Raw genomic sequence first — 21566 nt, forward strand, 5'->3', positions numbered from 1 at the left:
ATGTTAGCTCAGGGCCAATCTTCCTCAGCAAAAAGAGGAGGACTGGTGGCAGATATTAGCTCAGGGCTAATCTCCATCAAAAAACCCAAAAAACCAAAAAAACAAAACCCTTGAAGCTGATGGTTCTTCCAGTGTCTGGAGGGGGCATCTACTGGCCCCATAAGACCTTTGGATAAGTGGGATTTGTATCTAAGTCAGCTTCATGCTCAGGATTCAAACTCATGCCCAGTGGGAGTGCATGTTTGTGTATGTGAGTTGGGGATTAAGTGGGAAGAGAGGAGAGGGAGAGGAGATTTACAGAGTATCACTTAATTTAATAGACATCATAAAATACTAGCTTTCTTTTTTTACTGGTTACACTCTCAACTGTGATTCTATAGTACCCTATGGAAGTGGTATCTATCATTTTACAAAACAGATGCAGTGCTGTTACTACTTTTCTAAAACTAAAAAGCATATTAAATGCTATAGGAATGCTAAGCATTATTATGAGGATTTTATTAATATTTAAATTTATCCAAACCTGTCTTATTAGTTTATCATTCTACTGGAAAAAAATTGCTTCTTTAGTATAAATTAAGTATTCAGAATATGGACTCGCCAAATAACGTAATTGCCTATAACTTCTTTCTATTTCATTTGTACTACAAAATGGATTTTCCTTTAGCCCACATGAGATTTACAAAAAGACAGACTGGTATAATCATTTGGATGTATTATTTTAAAGCAAAATGCATACTTTAAAAAAGATTAGAATTATTCTGGACTCATGAAACTGAAAGAGGCCTCCAGAGATCACTCTGGCCTCTCATGCTGGTCCTGTAACAAGTCATTAACTTCTCCGGTTGATATTGCCTCACAGAGGATTCTCAAAGGACAGCATCTGGCCAACTTACAAGGCCCTCCTGCCCCCCATTTTAAAGGGAGCTCTAACCAAAAAATTCTACTTATTCCACACTTGAACTTGTAAACTAATACATACGATGTGTTGAAAGGGATTTTTTTACAATTTTGTTTATCTATTTCAAAGGTTAATAAAATAACCCATAGCATTTATGTAAAGTTCCTGGGGCTCTACACTAACATAAAACCAAGGTCAGCTGATCAATACCCTACGAATCCTATTACTTCATGTATAGAAAGACTGTGAAGAAGTGAATTGTAAGACTCTTTCCTTCAAATCTAATTAAGTCTACTTTGTCAATCTTTTCTTATGACCATTTTGTGCAATTCCATAATTTTATTGTTTTTCTCAAATTTCTTGTCCAAATTTGTCAAATTTATCAAAAAGCAAAGCTGTTGGAAACATCTTTTTTAATATAAATTGATCATTTTTTCTATTCTAAACATATATTTTCTACCTTTAGCCTCAAAATTGATGCTTATTAATATAAAAATCCTTTTAGACTGACATACAAAATCCTATTCCACCATCTCAAAGGCCCTTTTTTTCTGTTACCTACATCAGTACCTTTTCTTTTTCCCATGACAGCCAACAGTTCTTCTTGTCATCATACGAATTACCTCCAGTGCATCTAATGCATATTTTCAGATGCCTACTTTCTATAATTTCTCTTTGATCAAAAGATAAAATGGTTTAAAACTCCAGCTTCCAGGTAGCATCAGTAAATATTTTATAACCTAGTTTAACATGGAAAGGAGGCTTCTTGGTTCTTTCTAACTAACAAGACTATAAGAAACTATCTTTCATTTTTAATTTAGGCATACCTTTTTTGAAAGAATTCACAGTGCTTTGAAAATTTTACTTATTTCAAAGAGGCTCAGTATTTTGAAAATTATTTCAAAGTCCAACATCCTGTTTTGCAAAAGTGCTGCATCTTATTATCCTCATTGGGTAGACAAAATAACTAGAAAACATTGAATACATAGAAGTTTCAACAGGCAGAAAAACCCATGGCTCTGAGTAATAATTAATGGACACCACCAAATGCAGAACCCATATATCTGCCTAAATTTAAACACAGGGCTAAAGGACATTTGAGGAAAAACAATTCACAATCATTATATTTTTCTTTATTAAAGTGAGTCTGAGGAAGTAATATGCACTCTTGAGGTAAGTATAATATAGAGGTGTGATACTGAAGGTCTTGAATAAGCAGGAAGAAAGGAAACGTGAAAAAATAAGCACATGTTCTCGAGTTTACCCAAATCGATCAGTTCTAAAATGATACAGTGCTACATACTTTCTTGCAATTGTTCATAATGGGAAAAAAATGTGGAAGTCATTCATAAAGATAACTGTCACCTATAATCATGCCTTGTTCCAATAAAATCTTTTTCAATAGTGGAATTTGCAGAATCATACCCAATGTGCGTGGCTTCTGTCCTTCCTTCACCAGTGAACACACATCTTGCTGCCAGTATGTCACCAAAACTGACATCTACTGGGTGTTCCACAGGGTAGAAAGCCTGACAAGAAGACAAACAATGATTCATTAAAAGGATCAGTAAAACCCAGAACCACATGCTTTAATAACTCAAGGCTTGGAACACCGTGGGTAGAGAGGATGAAGACACACACATACACACACTTCACCACCACATTTAGAAATATTAAGAGTATCAATAAGAAAACCATCAAAAAAGGAGGCTATACGCTGCTTGGATATACAGTAAAGCTCGATTTAGAGATGCTTAGAGGTCAGAGAAATTTACAAGGGTTTTATGAGGTTTTTTTAAATTACTATCTGCTGAGTAATATTTTTTCTCTCAAACTTAAACTAGACTCTACACACCTGTGGCAGCTGGGGGCTCTGACGTCCAATCAGTGTCCACTGTCCATTTCTTACTCTGTAGCCACTTACTACCTTACCTGTAATGAGCACAAATGATAATCATGTAATAAGGTATTAGAAAAATAAAAGGCATTATTTGCTTTCCCATTTCAAAATAAAATGTGAATATTTTCAGAACCCCCAATGCTAGCTATTTTATGAAAACAGTATGATGAAAAAACATACAGAATTTCAAAGTATTGTGCAAACTTCTTTTAGTGAAACAGATTTAAGGTCAAATATAATTTACATTTTACATTTATGGAAATGGCAAACACAGTGGTAAATATTCATAATTTAACATGTAGTTTAAAGTTCTTACCTAAATGGTGAGTGTGAACTCTATAGGCAAAGACATGCATTGGGTACTTTTTATAATGGCATGAAAGGTCAGAATTCACCACTGTGAGAAATGAAAACACAGAAAAAAGTCACTATTCAAGTGGAAGATAACATCATTCTTGTCTAAAAGTATGTTTAGAGTATTCACAGGATGCTAGGCATGGGGGTTTGCCTATGAAGTAAACATGCGCTCATGAACTCAGCAGACATTAACCACTTATTATGTGCCAGCCACTTTACTAACACGAGTTAAGAACCCTTTGTCCTCACATTTTAGTTCATTCATAAACAAAATGACTAGGGCCAAACCAAAATACCATGTCAGTGAAAACATAGGCTTAATTTGTTACTTTTACCAGGGAATTTATGCAGTTGAAAAAGCTTGAAATTTGGTTTTTATTTTTAGAACAAAAGGATCTTTGAAAAATTGGTTGCAAACACCTAAGATAACTCAACTGACAGTGCCTGTTGAAAACGGACCATTTCATACTCTCCCTTCCTTATAGTCTAACACATAGTAGTAATTCAATAAATATGTCTGATAATAAGCAAATGAACAGTAACAATGACTATACTTGTTACTAACTTTAAAAGATTCCCAGTAAAAATAAATGGGTAATTCAGTAGTCCCCCTTTGTCAGGGGGATCCATTCAAGACTCCCAGTGGATGCCTGAAACTGAGGGTAGTATTGAACGCTGTATATACTATGTTTTTCCTATACATACATATTCGAGGTGCGACAGCAAATCTAGCACACATTTCTTTTTTCTTCTTCACAATTTCACGGATAGAAGATTCATCCTTACCGTAGTTCTTAGCAACTTCAGCATATGATTTTTTTCTTTCCTTATTAAGTTGAGAACTTTCACCTTCTCACTTAAAGCCTTCTCTTTGGCATATTCAAACTGCCAGCATCACTACTCCTGAGCTTTGGGGACATTACTAAGTAAAATAAAGGTCACTTGAACACAAGCACTGTGATACTCCCACAGCCAATCTGATAACCTAGACAGCTACTAAGTGACTAACTGGCAGGTAGGGTATACAGCATGGATACATTAGACAAAAGAATGATTCACCTCCTGGGGTGGGATGGAGTTGGACTGCTCAAGATTTCATCATGCTACTCAGAATACGTGCAATTTAAAACTTATGAATTGTTTATTTCTGGAATTTTCCATCTAATATTTTTGGACCATGGTTCACAGCAGGTAACTGAAAGCATGGAAAGCGAAACTGCGGATAAGGGGGGACTACTGTACTTAATATGGCACTTTCATCGGAGGGTCACATACATCAGTAAATAACAGTATACTTATTCCAATAGCTTTTTGTAAGTTTAGGAGAATCAGCTATTATTATCCTTATTAAAATGGGGAAATAAGCCCAGTATATCTACATTAAAAGACTGGGTCGGTATTGCATTTGCTAGCTTCTTGATTTTGAACCTGATATTCTCTACAGTAGTTCATGCCACCGTATGTTATGATGTTTGTCTTTGGCATCTAAGGAATGGATGATTGATTTGCACCATACTCAAGATTTATTCTTTAATTTGTATAACTTACTACCTACTCATGGGCTTAATTCTTAGCATCTCAATAAAATAATGGAAATAATAAACCATTGCCTTGAAATAGTACAAAAACCTATTTTAAATCCAAGGATAATAAAGAATTGGTTTGTTTTTCAGGGACTCAAAAATATTGGCCATTCAAAAATTTATAAGAAATATACTGTAAATCCATTCCTATAGATTAGTCGTGAGGTAATGGTAAATACTCAAAGATAATTACTCACCTTTCTCTCCTGCTGGTATAACAGTGTCAAGAGCCATCATAAGGTACATGCCAGCAATTAAAGGCTGTCTGCAGAAAACAGCAATATTTATCTCAATGATTTGAAAAGGTAAAACTATTACCTTGGAAAAATAAGATATACTTCAATACACTGGTCTGTAAAACATAATTCTTGTGAAAATTAAAACAAAATAACATGGAAAAAGACATAGAATATATATATTTTTTCCTAAAAATAACTTATTTTCTTGGGCAAATAGGTAAACAGACATTTTTATGGCACGGCGAATGTGGGAGGCAGTCTCTAAATGGCTCCTGTGTGATTAATTGTATGTGTCAACTTGACCAGGCTATAGTGCACAGTTGCTTGGTCAAACACTAGCCTGGACGTTCCTATGAAAGTATTTTTTAGATATGATTAATATTTAAATCATTGACTTTGAGTAAAGCAGATCACCATCTACAGTGTGGGTGGGTCTCTTAAAAAGAAAAGGCTGAGGTCCCTCAAAGAGGAAGGAATTCTGCCTCCAGACTGCCTTTGGACCTAAAACTGCAACACTGACTCCGCCAGAATTGCCAGCCTGCCAGCCTTCCTTACAGATTTCAGAATTGCCAGCCCCTATATTCGTGCGAGCCAATTCCTTAAAGTAAATGTCTCTCTCTTTCTGTGTCTATGTATACGCATATAAAAAACATCTATTGGTTCAGTTTCTCTGGAGATCCCTGACTGATATGGCTCCCACTGATTCCTGGCTCTGACACTGATGCCCTTGTCTAATCCTCTTTCCTTGTGTGTGGGCTGGACCTAGTAAGTAGACCTAGTAATTTCTTATTTCTAACAAACAGAATATGGCAAAAGTGATTTCATTTTTTTATCATAGGAGTCACAGTATGAAGATTTGTGGCAACTATTTTCTTCACTTATCAGACTTGTATGTTATTCAGTAACTTCTGAGACTAGGCTGCAAAAAGACTCTGGCTTCCATCTTACATGGCCTCTCATTTCTCCCTTGCTTGCTGTGATGGACGCCAGCTGCCATGTTGCGAGCTGCCCTGTTTAGAGTCCACATGGCAAGGAAACGAGGCAGTACCCCAGCCAACAGCCAGGAAGGAAACGAATTCTGTCAGTAGCCATGAGAGCCATCTTAGAAGTGGCTCCTCCTGGGCTGAGCCCCCAGATGACTGAAACCCTGGCTGAGACTTTGACTGCAGCCTTTGTGTGAGACCAGCAGCCATGGCACTCAGCTAAGCTGTGCCCAGCTTCCTGACATACAGGAAACTGAGACAATAAATATTTGTTGTCTAGGCCACTAAGTTTAGGGTAATTTGTTGTATAGCGGATTTCCCACTTTTAAGTTCTCAAAGATCTTAAAGTTGCCACTCCACTAGGATAACTGGAAGTACTTACGGCAGGCGTGTGAGGTGTAAGGACACACCAGAACAGTCCTTGTGATTATCTGAAAACACACAAAATTCACATCTTAAATAGGAAAATGTGAAAAATAGATTTCAAACTAATAAATTTTTTTTTTTTTGAGGACGATTAACCCTGAGCTAACTACTGCCAGTCCTCCTCTTTTTTGCTGAGGAAGCCTGGCCCTGAGCTAACATCCATGCTCATCTTCCTCTACTTTATACGTGGGACGCCTACCACAGCAATGCGTGCCAAGCAGTACCATGTCTGCACCCGGGATCTGAACCGACAAACCCCGGGCCACAGATGTGGAACGTGCGCACTTAGCTGCTGTGCCACCGGGCTGGCCTCTTAAACTAATAAATTTTAAATGATTATAACTCAATACTCAATAACTCAATGTTCCATTGGGCTCCAAACAACTAGCTTTTCTACTTTCCAAAACTGAAGCAGTCCATAATTTGGGCTTTTTACCATTTTTAGAGTCTGTAATGTCTCAAATTTTTGTGTAGGAATCACCTTCTTTGGTTTCTAAGCCTGGCTTATTCCCACCATCTAAACAGAAACCTGCTGCTCATTCTTTTTCCACCCTAACGTTGTGAAAAGCTCTGAGTATCTCTTTATCTTTGCCAAGGACACTTCAGAGATGGCTTACAAATCCTCTCTCTCCCTTCTTTCTTTGCCTTCCCCAAGTAGAAGGTAAAAATTTAAATTACCCATCGAAATTCTTATCTCTGTTGAACTTGCTGATCTCTCACCACGTAGACATGACTATACTCCTTCCTTTGATTTCTGTAGATGTTAAATGCTTTCTACTTCACATTTTATTCTAAGTCATTATAAAACTTAATATCTCAATTTTGAGAGTTGATTTTAATATAAATAATTATTGCATGTTTCTGTGTGGAAGATTGATAGATTTATACTAGAAATTAAGAAGTGAAGTGTGCTAATAAATAATAGCAGATGGAAGGGGTTTTTTTAAGAGAATTTTTTTCTTTCAGATGTAATTCTCATGAGAAAAGCAAAAGTAGTTTCATATAGAAATACATAATAACAGGTAACTTAACTAACAAGATATGTATTTTAATTTATCATAAAGTTTAGAAAGAAAGTATAACACATCGTATTTAATACTTTGGTAATGAAACACAAAGAAAATTTCTCTGTATAGTATCAAGCTAGATCTTAACAAAGATAGTACAAAAATAAATTCAATGATAAACATTTTATATTTAATCAGTTGGGGGGTTTTTTTGGTCATTTATAAAGGGATCTCTAGCCAATCTCCTAAGTCAATTTCAACGAGGTGCTTCTCCACAATAATTTCAGTGAGTTCTTTTTTTTTAAATTTCAATTGAATTTTAAAGAAATAAGGAGAAAAAATAATAATAAATAACAACCACAGGTTTTTCTTCATTTTTGCCTATGCTTTTAAATATAGAAAAGATAAGAGTACTGCTTTTTAATTTATTTAAAAAAATTTTATTTTTGAGAACAAGGTTTCCTAAATGTAATGCATGAGATTTAATAAATATTTAGTAGTATTTAGTAAATACTACTTTCAAAATGATTAGCCAATAACTTTACCCAGAATTATATAAATATCTCAACTGATCAAAAGAGAATGGTGGAAAGTATACTCTTCATTCACAGCAAATGGATTCTAAACTCCAGAGACTCTCCTAATTAGTTTAGTTGATTTCAGGAAACATTTCTCATGGGTATAAAAGACATCATACCTATCCTATAAGGTTATTTTGAGAAATGATAATCATCCACTCATTCAATTAATATTTATTGAGCAATCACTATATTCAGGCATGGTTCTATACAGTGGGAATACGGTGAAAAATAATATATTCAAGTTTCCTGCTTTCATGGTGCTTATGTTCTAATGGGAGTGGAGAGATAAGGAAATGGGGTAGGAGGGATAGGGAAAAACAAAACACCAAATATATCAACAAGATAATGTCACTCAGTGAACTCAAAAGGATAATGTGATTGGGTAGCTATTTTATCTACTGTGGTTCAGGAAGGATGGAGTGGCCATTAGGCTGGAGACCTAGGCTGGCCATCAGGCCAGGCAGAGTGTGGTAAGAGTGTGAGTTTCACTCTTTCTGCAAAGAAGCCACTGGAAGATTTTAAGCAGCGGAGTGACAGGATCACATAAGGAGTTCATCTGGCACTTACAGATTAGTTACTAATTAGTGAATGTCAGGTTTTGTTATTTTTTGCTTTAATTAACAATACTGAGTTTCCCTCATACAATGTCCATTCAAGCAAAAGGATCAACGTGCAATGAGAATTGTCTCTTGGTTTTACATTACATCTTTGCATTGAAAGAATCAAGTGAATCACATTTTGATATCCAACTTGGCTGATATTCTTTACCATGACTTAAAAAAATTAAATGGGAGAAATTAATAAATAAGTTAACACATTTCAGGAACTATTAAAGAAGTTTATCATTAAAACTGAAATGTGTCACTAAATTAAAAGGAGCAGGACTAAGAGTAACATGCCAGCTATTGAGAGTAACGGCGCATCCTCTTGTTAGATAATGTTCTTTATTAGAATTGTCTACATTGAATAGCTTTTTACTCAAAAAAAAAAACAGAAATAAGTTAAAAACAAATTTTAATTTAAAGACATGTTATAACCATACTTATCAAAGATTTCTCCAAATTAAGTAATGGCCATTGCTACATGAGTGTTGTCTATTTGCTTCCCTCCAGAGTTTTAAAAGTGAGCCACGGTCTCACCACTCACTCCACTGAAATGACATAGTACCAGGTTTTCATTTGATCCCACATGTTTATCAACTACATGCCACATCCTCTAAGAAAGTCAAGGACATCACACAATAATAACGAAACAGCTAAAAATTCAAGTAGTAATATGAGACAATCAACACATTCTGGAGAGAAATATACTGAACTTCTGACTTACATATTATAATATAATGACTTAAGGGAAAATTGAATTTGAGAGACTCTAAGTTTTGCCTTATAGAATGTAAATCTTAAATGGGCAGAAGGCTGGTGAATATACAAAGATCCAAAGTGAAAATCTTGCTTGTTTTACCAAAAACTTCAGAAATCAAAATATACAGAAATTTTAAGTGAAGAGATACACTTAAAAACGACACCAGATAGAGTTTCTGAGTCATGGCTCAAGGAATTTGTTTACATCAAATTTATCTGGTCAATTTGATCCATTGAATCAGCAAGAAACAAGGCATTTCTAAAAACTATGCTGTGGGTGTGCGCGTGGGTGTATGAGTATGTAAATAGGCTTTAAATTATGGAAAACACTTTAGATTATCATCATTATTTAACCATGGGGTGACAGAACACAATTCTAACTGTGTGATTTTAAGAAAGTCTGTTATTTACTAATGGATAAATACACATTTTAACAAAGGCATTTTAGTTGAACCAAATTCTAGAAGTTATCTCAACGTAAATACTCATAAAGTATATTTATATACATTTTAGACATTATTAAGAGTCACTTGTTATTCACATATTCACTATTTCAGAATCAAATTTTGTTATTATAAATGACTGTGATCTCTTAGTATGACTTTCTACAGTTTGACCTGAAGAGCCCATGTGCTTGCATATACACAGAGTGAGAAGTTCCAGCAGGAGCAACTTGAACTCCTTCAGAGAAGGTGGTGTGGGGTCTGGAGGGCTCCTGGATTCACAGCTATTCCTACAGCAAGTGGCAGCTTTGGAGAGAAGCATATTTCAGCCTAGCATTTGGTGTGAAGACTATGATCTTCTAACTCCAACGTGATCCTTGCCACAGTGATGCATGGTTATTTCCACAACCTCTACACTGATCTTACAGCTGGTGAACTCAGGAACTTCAGCTACTTCTGCATATTTTACTAATGATTTCCAGTGTGCTGTGACTTTGCCTGCCCTTCTATTGTAACACAGTGCTTCAGCCACAAGATATGAAGCCTCATAAGAATTAATTCATTTCAATTCACTTGGCTATATATGAAATCTGTCTCTGACATGCATCATCACAAAAATGGATGGCACTTAAAAGGCTTATTATCATAAAGAAATAACATCAGTGCTTCCTTCTGCTAATATTTTACCACAGAAGAGGGAAAAATGAAATCAGAACTGACATAGTTAAGAAATTGTACAGAAAATGAACTCAGAATATCAAAATCTATCCTAGCTGAAGAAGGTGTCCATAAAGACTGATTCTGTGACTAGAATGAAAGAAAACAGGAGAGAGAAGAAGAAATAGATGGAAAAGTCATTGCAGGGCAGAAGCAGAGAATGGATCTCATAGCTTAAAAAAAGATGGGACCAGTAATGAGTCAAATCACTAAAATGGGTGAAATTATAGGACTGAATTTGTCTGAATGAAAGGTAGACTAGGAAGTGGACTATTCCTCTGATTTATATTTCAGTATAAATATTGTGCATTTCCAATGTACAATATGTAAGATTCACTGGGTGGAAATTTTGGAATTAATCTGTGTATTTTAATCACACACAGTAATCTGACCACAGTGACTTAAAAGATCATCATCAGTTTTCAACCAGGTGCTCACTGAGTTCCTTTGTCTAAAATGAGTAGGATACACAAGGTTATCTATTTAATGCTTAGTAGATTAGTATTTATGATCAATATTGATCCCCCTAAGATAAACTGCAGTCTATAAATGAGATAATCTCTGTAAAGAACGTAGCTAATAACACAGGAATAGAAGAAATGGGGAGAGGAACATGGGACTATTAAATGAGTAAAGAGATGGTTTAAAAAAAGGAATTAGCATTAAAATGGTATGTTAAAGATATTGCACAAAATAGATATTCTAGAAATGGGAACAGAAATGGTGATTTCAGAAGGGTCTGGACTAGGTAAACACAGAACAGAGTCACCAGTGAAATTAAGAAATTTTAGCAAGACATAAACACCACGTTCTGGCTAAAATGAAAGTCTTGGCTTACGGACCATAGGACCACAAAGAAGCTCATAATGCATTGTTTCAAGGTCCTTCTATGACTTTTAGTATTAAAGTTCCCCTTAACTAGACCTAAGACAATCTGCTTCTTTCTGAGTTCTGTGCCAGAAGTCAGTTCAACAGGATCTTATGTTTGTAGAAAAGAGAGTGAGGCCATTTTTATACTGATATTGAAATTGTTGTTTTAAACTACATTTGTTCACTTATCCTGTACTACTGTCATCATGCAAAAATCCTGACAGCTCTTCTTTCCAGGTAGCTTAATTTATCTTATTTTAGTTTTCTTATTCCAAAGTAAAGCCATTCTCTTCTTCATTGGACTGGGCTGTAGCTTCACTCTCTCTCAAGGTACACTGGTGAATACTTGACTTTTAGCCATTAATGTTCTGTCTATTTACAGAGGATCAAACCGACATTCCTGTTAAAGGGATCTTTCATGATTGCTGTTCTCTTTCAGTAAGACATAATTTTAGCATAAAATTATGGATTTCAAGATATGGAGATGAAATTTCATAGGTATTTATGACATGGAGAAGTATATTTCATTACATGTCATTATATTCTATTATAATGTCATATATATATAATGGAAGCTTTTGTAATGGTGAAGCTATTAACAGTGGAAAAGTTAAAAGAATTATTTTTAAAAAGAAATGTAAAGTAACAAAGTCTAATAATGCCTTAGAAGCACATCACAGCATAGAACAGTACTGCAGTACTGGTGGTTGAGTGGTAAAACCTATAAAGAGTAGTCTGATAATGAAAGAAACAAGTATTTCCAGACACCGGATGAGACTTAAAAATAGCATTCATTCAGAACCTAATCTTGAACAAGATGAAAACTGGATGATCACTCCACATGGGTCTCAGCTTACCCTTTTCGAGAAATTGCTCTCCTCTGCTTAGGCAGAGAGTAAGGTATTCTATCAAATATATAGACTCATAGAATTTCAGAACTGAAAGGGACCCTGCAGATGATGGAGTTCAACTCTTGCTCTTTATAGATAGGGAAAAAGAGGCTACAGAGATTGAGTGTTAGCCAAAGCAATTCAGCTAATTTTTGACACACGTGGGTATCAAATCTAATTCTCAATGTTAGTATTTAGTAAACATACTTAAAAAAAAAAGATTTCTATTTCTCTGAGACTTCCAAGGCATTTTATCTATGAAATATCCTGAAGCTAAGATAAAGGAATTAAGCAAGAATGGATAAGTAACCAGTGGTACTAAGGACATCCATTTAAGTAGGAAGTTCACTTCTCTTAATGGGAGATGAATGCATGGGATATGAGGTTATCCATTCCAAACTATTTAGCTTGCTTTTCTAATAATAGCTTGTAGTTCCTGCTGGGGTTCATAGCTAAGTAGTAAAGTAAGTATGTGGAATGATGCATGATAATAACCTAATACATCTTGGATCCTTAGAAGTCTGTCAGTTTCTCCTACTCTTTCCCTCTAGAGATAGCTCTCTACACTTCATGAGCTCATCTTGTCCTGGTTGTTTCCTACTTCAATAAAAGGATAGGTTAACCATTGATCCTGAGGGAAACAATGTATTGTTATAAACTAAATCCCACTAATTGGAAAAGTCCTTCAGATAGACAGTGGTAGAGTGGATTTCAATTCACTACTCTCTCCTAGGAAGGTAAAGGTGGAGGATAAAGCACACCCATTATCTACTGTCCCAACCACAGTTTGGGATAATGTATCCTTTCCTTATGGAAATACTGAAAAAGCATGCCTGGAACCACTGCCAAGTCTTATGAAAAATAGAGAAGTAACATCTTCAATATCAAAAAACGAACTTTAGAAAATTTATAAGCAAATAGTTATAAACTGTATCAAATCCTTCTACCCTCTCAAAGTCTTCTCAACATAATTTAAAGGTACCTTTTGGACTTTCTCCCTCTCTTGAACAAACAAAAATGAATCAAGGATATCACATTACACACCAATAATTTTGCAATAATCTATGTACATAGATATTGTAATAACTCTTGTGCTATTAAGCTGCTATATCTTTACCTTATAGTTCTTTGTTCTAAATTAACAACAATAAATTAATTGGACAGATGATGTTTTGCTGAGATTAAATCATCGCTCCCACGGTGACCAAAAACAGGAGATTACTTGGGGATTCATTTCTAATGTCAGGGAAAATTTCATATAGTCAAAATAACTGGGAAAATCCTTTAGGAGAGTGGAGAGTGAGGTCTCTTAATAAATCCAACACGGCCAGTTTCCTTAGCGTTGGAACAGATTGCTGTCAATTGTTTCGGTTGGGCCATGTTGTTAAAAAAAAAAGTTATTTCTATTCAGTTGGACTGTGCTGTTATATTAAAAAAAGGTTATTTCTGTACATTTGAAACTCTGAACAGCAGAGAGATGGACGCCAGCACAAGAGACAAATAGGAAACAGTGGCAGGCACAGCAGATATGGGTCATCTCATGTTCACTGTGGGCACAAGCACGCTGAGTGGAAGCCTGGTTTTAATGAAGTTAAGACACAGCTCCTTGATTGTTTTTTTGGTACCACCTGGATTATAAATTCAGGTCCTGGTCACCTGACAGTACTCAGTAAAAAGATGATCCTTCAAATGAACCAGAAAATGCATACATTAAAGTTTTTTATTAGAGTTTCTTTAAAACAAAAACTGAGTCATCAAATTTCTTGTAGAGAATTCACAGATCCCTGAAAGCATATTTTCAGAATATCAGGACTCTCCAGTTACAGATACACTGATATAAAATAGTCTCTAGTCAAAAAGCACTAACACTTTAAGCTGTCACGGCAAACGTGTATCTGCTTAGCAAATATAACTGAAATCGGGGCACTGTTAATATATGATACAAACTGCACAGAAGTTTTCCTGGAGGCTGTTGAAAGCTGGCTTAGCAGATGAGCTTCGGTGCTAAACACACCAGCACTATGGAAAAAAAAAATCTTCAAAAAAGAATTCCTTTTGAAGCTGTCACTGCAGCAAGTTCGCCTCATTTGATTTTGTATTCACTGCTATGGGACTAGAAATTACTAGCTTCCATTTGTCCTGTGGCAAGGAAGAGAAAATGCATTTATCCATCCTGCAAGAAGACGACTTTCACAAGTGACGGCCTGTGCGGTTCCCAGAAGAGATCAAATGGAAGGCAGGAAGGCAGGCTCACCAATGTACTTTTATAATCGCTGTGTGTGTGGAGGATGTTATGGCACGACTAATGTCAGAGTACTTTCCTGTTTCCATCTTTTATGAATGCGAAAAAAAAAAAAAGAATCGACAGCCAGGCTTACGGTCTACACTATTTCTTCTCTCAGAATTACGAACCTGCTCCAGAATCATACTTCTAAGGAAGTAAAATGAAAAGCCAAAATCCACCAATCCTAGGTAAATACAATATTTTTTAAAACATGGCACTGGGTTTTCAAATTATTGATTGGTTTTTGAACTTTCTGTTGAACTATAAAACACAGAAAAGTGCACAAATCGGAAGGTACAGCTTCAGGAATATTAACAAACTAACATAGACGTGGAGCCAGAACCCAGATCAAGAAGCAAAAACTCTCCACTTCCGTCCCCTTCCTGAGGCCTTAAGGTTTAAATCTTTATGTTTATGTACATAACATATTTAAACATTTGTCTTTCTGAAGGAGTTGTGTTTTGGCTAAGACCAGGCACATTTAACTAGCATGTCCACTACCTTCATGGACTTTGGTGGGACACTTTTAAATAATATACCCACTTACTAAAATTATTTATTTTTTTAATTTCCCCTTTCTCCCAGTGAAAAGTCCTATCAGTCACTTTTTACTTCTGTATCTCTGTTTTTAATATATATTCACTTCTAAAATGATAATCTAAATTTCCTTTTGCATTCTCTCAATTATTGTCTGTTCTCTCCACTGAAGGCAGAATATACCTGCAAAAGTATAGGAACCACAGAGAAAGTACTGGATAAAACAAGTAATGGAATAAAAAGGGATTTCAAGAGTTTTGACCAAAGAAACTGTTTTAAACGCAATTTGAAATATAAAGCTCAAAGCATGTTTCACATATAAAATGCTCTAGTATAAAATTTTGAATTGTCTTGAGGGTATTTTTTTATATATATATAAAAGGTTTATCTTTCACTCCCTTTGGAATTCTCAACTATTTTGTGCAACAAGGTGTTTTCCCTCTTTTACTTTAACTGAAACCTCTAAATGCTCATGAATGACAAAGAGAGGATAACCGAGCAGCAACACCATCCTATTTTGTTTTGAAAACAGAAAATTTATATTCTGCAAAAGCTGTAATTTAATTGGAAAATATGTTTTTTGAAGCTCAAACAAAAATCAGTGGCTACATTTTCAACCCAATTATCCTCATCAACTTAAAATACTATTGTAGGGGCTGGCCCCGCGGCTGAGTGGTTAACTTGTGTGCTCCACTTCAGCGGCCCGGAGTTGGCCTGTTTGGATCTCGCCTGTGGACCTACACACCTCTCATCAAGCCACACTGTGGTGGCATCCCACACAGAAGAACCAGAATGACCTACAGCTAGGATATAGAACTATGTACCTGGGCTTTGGGGAGGGAAAAAAACAAAGAAAAAGGATAATTGGCAACAGATGTTAGCTCAAGGCCAATCTTCCTCACTAAAAAAAGCATACCTTTTAAAAAAAAATACCATTGTGTATTGTGTTTTGGTTCTTCAAGGAAAAAATAAATCCAAAGTATCTAATTACACATAATTATGAATGCTTGAGGTTCTTGCTATTAATTAGGGAATGCATTTTTTAACAATATAGTTCATATATTTGATTTAGCATTAATTTGCAGTCATTCAATATGTTTATGTTGCAACGTGGTATGAGAATTAATAAAGTAATAGTTATAAAGCACTTCTGGATTGTAGTATACAAATGCTAGTAGTAGTATACAAATGCTAAATATCATTACTACATTAATGGAGAAACACTGAAACCCCTCAGTGACCCAAATTATCTCTCAAAATTCCCTCAGACCTTAAGCAAGTCTTTACACCGTAAGGTAAAGGGTCAGTGCAGAAGGGTCTGTGTTTACAGGTCCGACTTTACTCTCCTTTCAGTTACTAATAGGTGGTACATTACATGTAAGTTGGGAAAACAAGAAAAGGAATACCCGTGAAGAAATGGGGCTAGAAAAATGTAGGTGAGGAGAAATGTCCCCACAAGAAGAAACACTTTTGAAAGTTTTCAAAGATGGAGAAAAGAAGAATTAATATGTAAAGAGAAGAAATGGAGAGCAGGATGGTTTCCAAATTGGATGAAGAGGAGGGTAATGTTTCTGTTGGAAGAAACTGGGAGGTCAGAAGGATCTCTTCTGGGCCTAGAGGAGGTTGGATTTTATTTTTCTAACAGAATATTTTGTAAATATTATTAAATGTTATATTTGAATGGTTTTCATCAAATGTCTCTTGGTCATGTATTTATTTAGAGTATCTTTTCCATCTTGCAAGTAAGACAGTCAACTAACATAAAAAGGAATTAACAGTAAAAGGGAAACGGAATGTGCATTTTTCTTTCAGTTAAAAATGAAATGTTATCTGCTGTTAATTTAAGTGGATTAATTAGCTGATGGCTATGTAGCCCTGACCAGCTTCAAAAAAGCAGTTAATAATTATGAGTGATTAAAAAAGCATGAGTTGCAAAGGGGCAAGTGAAGGTAATGTATAAGGCTTTCTCGAGAAACAACTAGAAAATAGACACAAAATGTGAAAAACTAAATGGTATAACGAAAGCTTTTTTCCTAAAAAAAGGTAACACTTCTTAAGCTAAATTTATTTTTAAATTTAAGTTAAATTACTTTTTATTGAAGCTAAATATTATATTGTTCAATGTTAAATCACTTTTAAAAACACAACCACCACATTTTAAGGGATAAAGAACATTCTGAATATATTCTTTAAAAAAGAAATGATACTGCAGTGCTTTACATATCTTCTCATAAGCAAATGAATGAAAATGTAATTCCTGATACTTAATGACCATATTTAGGTATTAAAATAAACAGGTGTCCCATGGAATGAATGAGATGAATAAGGATCATTAGTCTTCCATACGGAAGATGATTAACGAAGTTGAAATGCAGGAAGCTAGAGAATCAGGGAGCTCACATTTATGTCAAGAGATTGGCGACAGCAAAAAAATACTGCAGTATAATAGGCTTCTTTGGATCATTTGAGAGGTACTGAATAGTCCTAAAATCATTCCTATGACTCACATCAAGCTGCTTGTGTATAATGAAGGTTAGAGAAGAACATGAAGAACATCCGATTACAATTATTCTGAAATCAGCGGGATTATCAAGCAACCTGATTTAGAAATAGCCCTACATGGTAAGGGAGGTGGATTACTTCATGCTTCAGAATGAAAAGGCATAAATGAGATGAGGTAAAGGACTCCAATCTTTATTCATATTTATTCTATTGTGCATGAATGAGCTCATTCCTCTCTGTTCCTACAGGTTCAAAGGACTTTTAGAAACACTGACTCCATTATTTGTTTTATATAGTTGGCATGTGAACTTTGGCACATAAGGTAACTAGAAATTCCACACAAATTCAATTCTTTTAGTTTTTAATAGCATCGGACTAGTAGCTATACCACCGTAGGCAACTCACTTAACCTTTCCGACCAAATGGAGGACTTCTGTGAAACAGAGGTCTGGGCTAGAGGATCCCTTCTAGTCACACGGTTCTCATTCTATCATCCCAAAGACTCAGTGTCTGGCGTTAAAAACAAGTGCTTTAAAAATGAATTAGTACACAACACATAAGATCTATGGTTTTTACTCCTTTCTTTTCAGTAGAAAAGAAAAAGAAAAGTCATGGTTTCCTTTTCAACAATGTCTTCTCAGTCATGTTTCAATCTCAGCCCTTAGGCTTGAAAAGGCCTTAAGAGGCTATAGAAAAAGTGAAAAAGTTAAGAATGAAAAAGAAAATTGATAGAATAACCAGATAGTAACTAAATGCATGTTCTTTCAAAGCTCCCCTTTTCTTAAGAGCATTGAGATTTAATTATACTTATTTTGGTAAATCGCAAATTATTCTGCTCGTGTCTCATGCCCCAGGAGATGGCCCTGACACACCTATAGTAAGGGGAAAAAAAATGTAGAAGTAATTTCAATGGTTACTAAAGAAATTTGAGCCTCAGTTGTCAAACTTTAGTTTGCATTAAAACCAACCCAGGAGCCGGTTAAAATTTCAGAATCCTGGGCTCATTGGTGTGCTGGTAACAAACCGGCTCTGAAAAAAACATGCACTTGTGTGTATATATAAATTTATTATAGTTTTTATTAATAGAAAAATGTGTGGCACACAATTTATAAATAATAATAAAATATATAATAGTCTTTATTGTAAATTCCATTTAACCAGTTGAATTTCACAAAATTCTTTTGTTAACTTTTGCTGAACCAACCCATGGTTGTAACTGATGAGTGAGTAGTTCAGACATGAATGTTTGTTGATATTCTTGTTTATGGAAACAACAAAGACATATGTTGGAACTGCACTTGCTAGTCAACAATGTCAGCAAAATCTCTGCTGTATTGGATAATAGTTTTTGAATAGTGGAAGATTATTTCCTCAAATTTTTGGGCTATTCACAATAATCTGCATTACTAACATCTTTTCCACCATTTTCTTAAATCTAAACAACCAACAAAATAATTTATCACCGATATGCAGAATTTGTCAATTTCCATGGCGTCAATTTTCCTACCATGGTCGATTTCAAGCTACCAATATGACATCACCGAACACTGGGTTGGGAAGACATGAGCAGTTAACACATCATTTCAAAAATAGTATTCCTCTATTTTTAGACAATAGACGTAAACACCCTCAAGAGCACAGATAATAGTAAAATGCAGTAAAATAATTAGGAGATGATGATTTTTGAGTTTTTACTGCCTTTATTTTTAATGATGGCTATAATTAACAATCAGCTCACAAAGTATCTGAAAATTAACAGTTGGCTCTCGTGAGTAAACATGAGCCAGCTTCAGTGCACCACTGGCTAGCCTCTACTTTCAGTGTATCTGATTCCTGGTTAGAACGAGGAATTTTCATTTTAAAAAGCACCCCAAGGAGATTTTGGTGCAGGTGGTCCTCAGATCCGACCTTGAGAAATCCTGACCTAGACTATGTACTTTAGAGGTAATTCTACTAAGACCTTCCAGCTAATTATAATCTTTTAAATGAAACAATAAGAGGAGTTCCTTTGTTTAAGTAAACACTGGGCAAAATTTTTCAAGTGTGAAAGCATCTAGCATAGGTAAGGACATGGGGCTCTCGCATTCACTGTGGACTGTAAATTGGAAAAACTGTTTTGTCAGGTAATTTGGTGGAATCTGTTACGGTTTAAACACTCCATGACCCAAAAATCCCATTTCTAGGAATCTCCCCTGCAGCCACAATACATGGTTACCGAAAACATTTCTAACATTAAAGTTCACTGCGGCATTGCTTGTAAGAGCAAAAAACTCGGAACTTAAACGTCTTTATTAGGGAACAGGATATATAAATTATAGTATATCCACCCAACAGATTACTAGGCAGCCATTATGAATAATGGAAGAGCTTTAGATGTGCTGCCTTAGAAATATGCCCAGGGTAAATTGTAAAATTAAAAACAACAGCAGACGCAGCTCTGTGGAGAGTGTGATCTGATTTTTGTCCAAAAAACAAAAACGTGCATATATACATATCTGTGGTTTCTGTGTGTATATGGAAATATTGGGAGAAGCACGTGAACAGTTGGCAGATAAAAATGGTAGTTACCTGGAGGTCAGGGTGGAGGGAGAATGGGAAGTGGGATTGAAAAGGGTATTATACATTTTTTTTCTTTTTTAATCTATATACCTTTTCTTTAATGGCTTTATTGAGACATAATTCACATACCATACAATTCACCCCTCTCAAGTGTACAATTCAATGGTTTTTAGTATATTCACAGATATGTGCAACCATCACCGCATACTATAGATTTTTGAAATAGTAAAGTATGATGAGTGATTTATTTTTTTACTTTTCTTTTTAACGTTTTTCTGTATTTTCCAAAAGATGAAAAATAAAGTTTGGGAGAGATTATTTTAATGGGAAGCAAATCCAAATGCAAACAACAGCCTCCATATTTCAGTATATTTCAATTTCAAAGGAGATTCTTAAACATGTAAAGTAATCCAGGATGTTTGAAAATACATAGATTTAAATACCCCGATCCACAGTGTCCCTCGCTTTGCAGAGCAGTGAGTAAAAGCAGGCTTGGCATATCTCTCTGGAAAGCGTGCAGGAGGAAGCTCCTCACAGATTTTGAAAAGACACCAGAGGAAGCAACGGCGAGCAATCTTCTGCCCAGTTTCCCACTATCTCCGCAATCGGGTATCCGGGAGCCAAGAGCACTCCAATGCTTACACTGAAGTCAGAGTAGTCTGCTTTATACTGGAATGAAATAATTTTAAGTGTAGCTGCCTTGCCACTGATCTATGCTCCATCTTGTTCAAAAATGCATTAGCAAGGGATTTTTCCTGGGCTCACAATTTCAAAGCTTTTCCAATAGCTTCCTGGCAGTAGTCTTGTAAGAGGCAGAGATGCAGCAGGAGTCACAGTGGAATCAGAATCCCTCTGGAGTCCTCTGTTTTCTTTTCTGCCTGCCATTGTTCCATTCCCTCACGCTCGCTCTACTACTCCTTCCGTTGTGGTGAATCAGGAACCCCTGTGTCTGTACGTGTATGAGTGTGGAGAGTGTATGCATCAATGCGCGCCCTAGGTCGGTAACACTCCCTGTCTGGAACTAAGCTATTCAGAAGCCACACCTAAATGGGTCACAGCCAGAATGGAATAACACCAAGAGGGCAAGGAGAAATCAAATCTGAAGGTCACCAATTCCAGGCACTAGTGTTTCCATGATTTTATTCAAAAAGGGCTTCAATTCAGAGTCTGTTTGTTCTAAATTTACAAACAATTAAAGGAAATGTAGCTACCTAGATTCCACATTTAAAGCATCAATTTAGAACAAGGGAGAAGGATGCTTATAGGAAATCAATCTGGCAACATGAAATGTCTTTCTAAAAACTAGGTGTGGTCTTGCCTGCCTCTCAACCTCCTCTCTCACTGCACAGTCTGCGTACTGGCTCACGTGATTACAATCACTGTTTTAGTTTTACTTTATTTGCCCCCGTTGGATGGTGAGCTATTT

The 21566-nt window shown here is 35.6% G+C and overlaps 1 protein-coding gene across 1 annotated transcript in view; it reads right to left on the reverse strand.

Annotated features, from left to right (window-relative positions):
* PAM (peptidylglycine alpha-amidating monooxygenase) overlaps window positions 1-21566 on the reverse strand; it is a 203200-nt gene that overhangs the window by 61696 nt on the left and 119938 nt on the right. Inside the window, 5 exon segments of the mRNA XM_008527663.2 lie at window positions 2327-2430; window positions 2757-2833; window positions 3118-3198; window positions 4939-5006; window positions 6346-6394. Coding sequence (XP_008525885.2) covers window positions 2327-2430; window positions 2757-2833; window positions 3118-3198; window positions 4939-5006; window positions 6346-6394 — 379 coding nt within the window.

The sequence above is a fragment of the Equus przewalskii genome, chromosome 13 (genome assembly GCF_037783145.1).
Source record: "Equus przewalskii isolate Varuska chromosome 13, EquPr2, whole genome shotgun sequence".
Classification (NCBI taxonomy): Eukaryota; Metazoa; Chordata; class Mammalia; order Perissodactyla; family Equidae; genus Equus; species Equus przewalskii.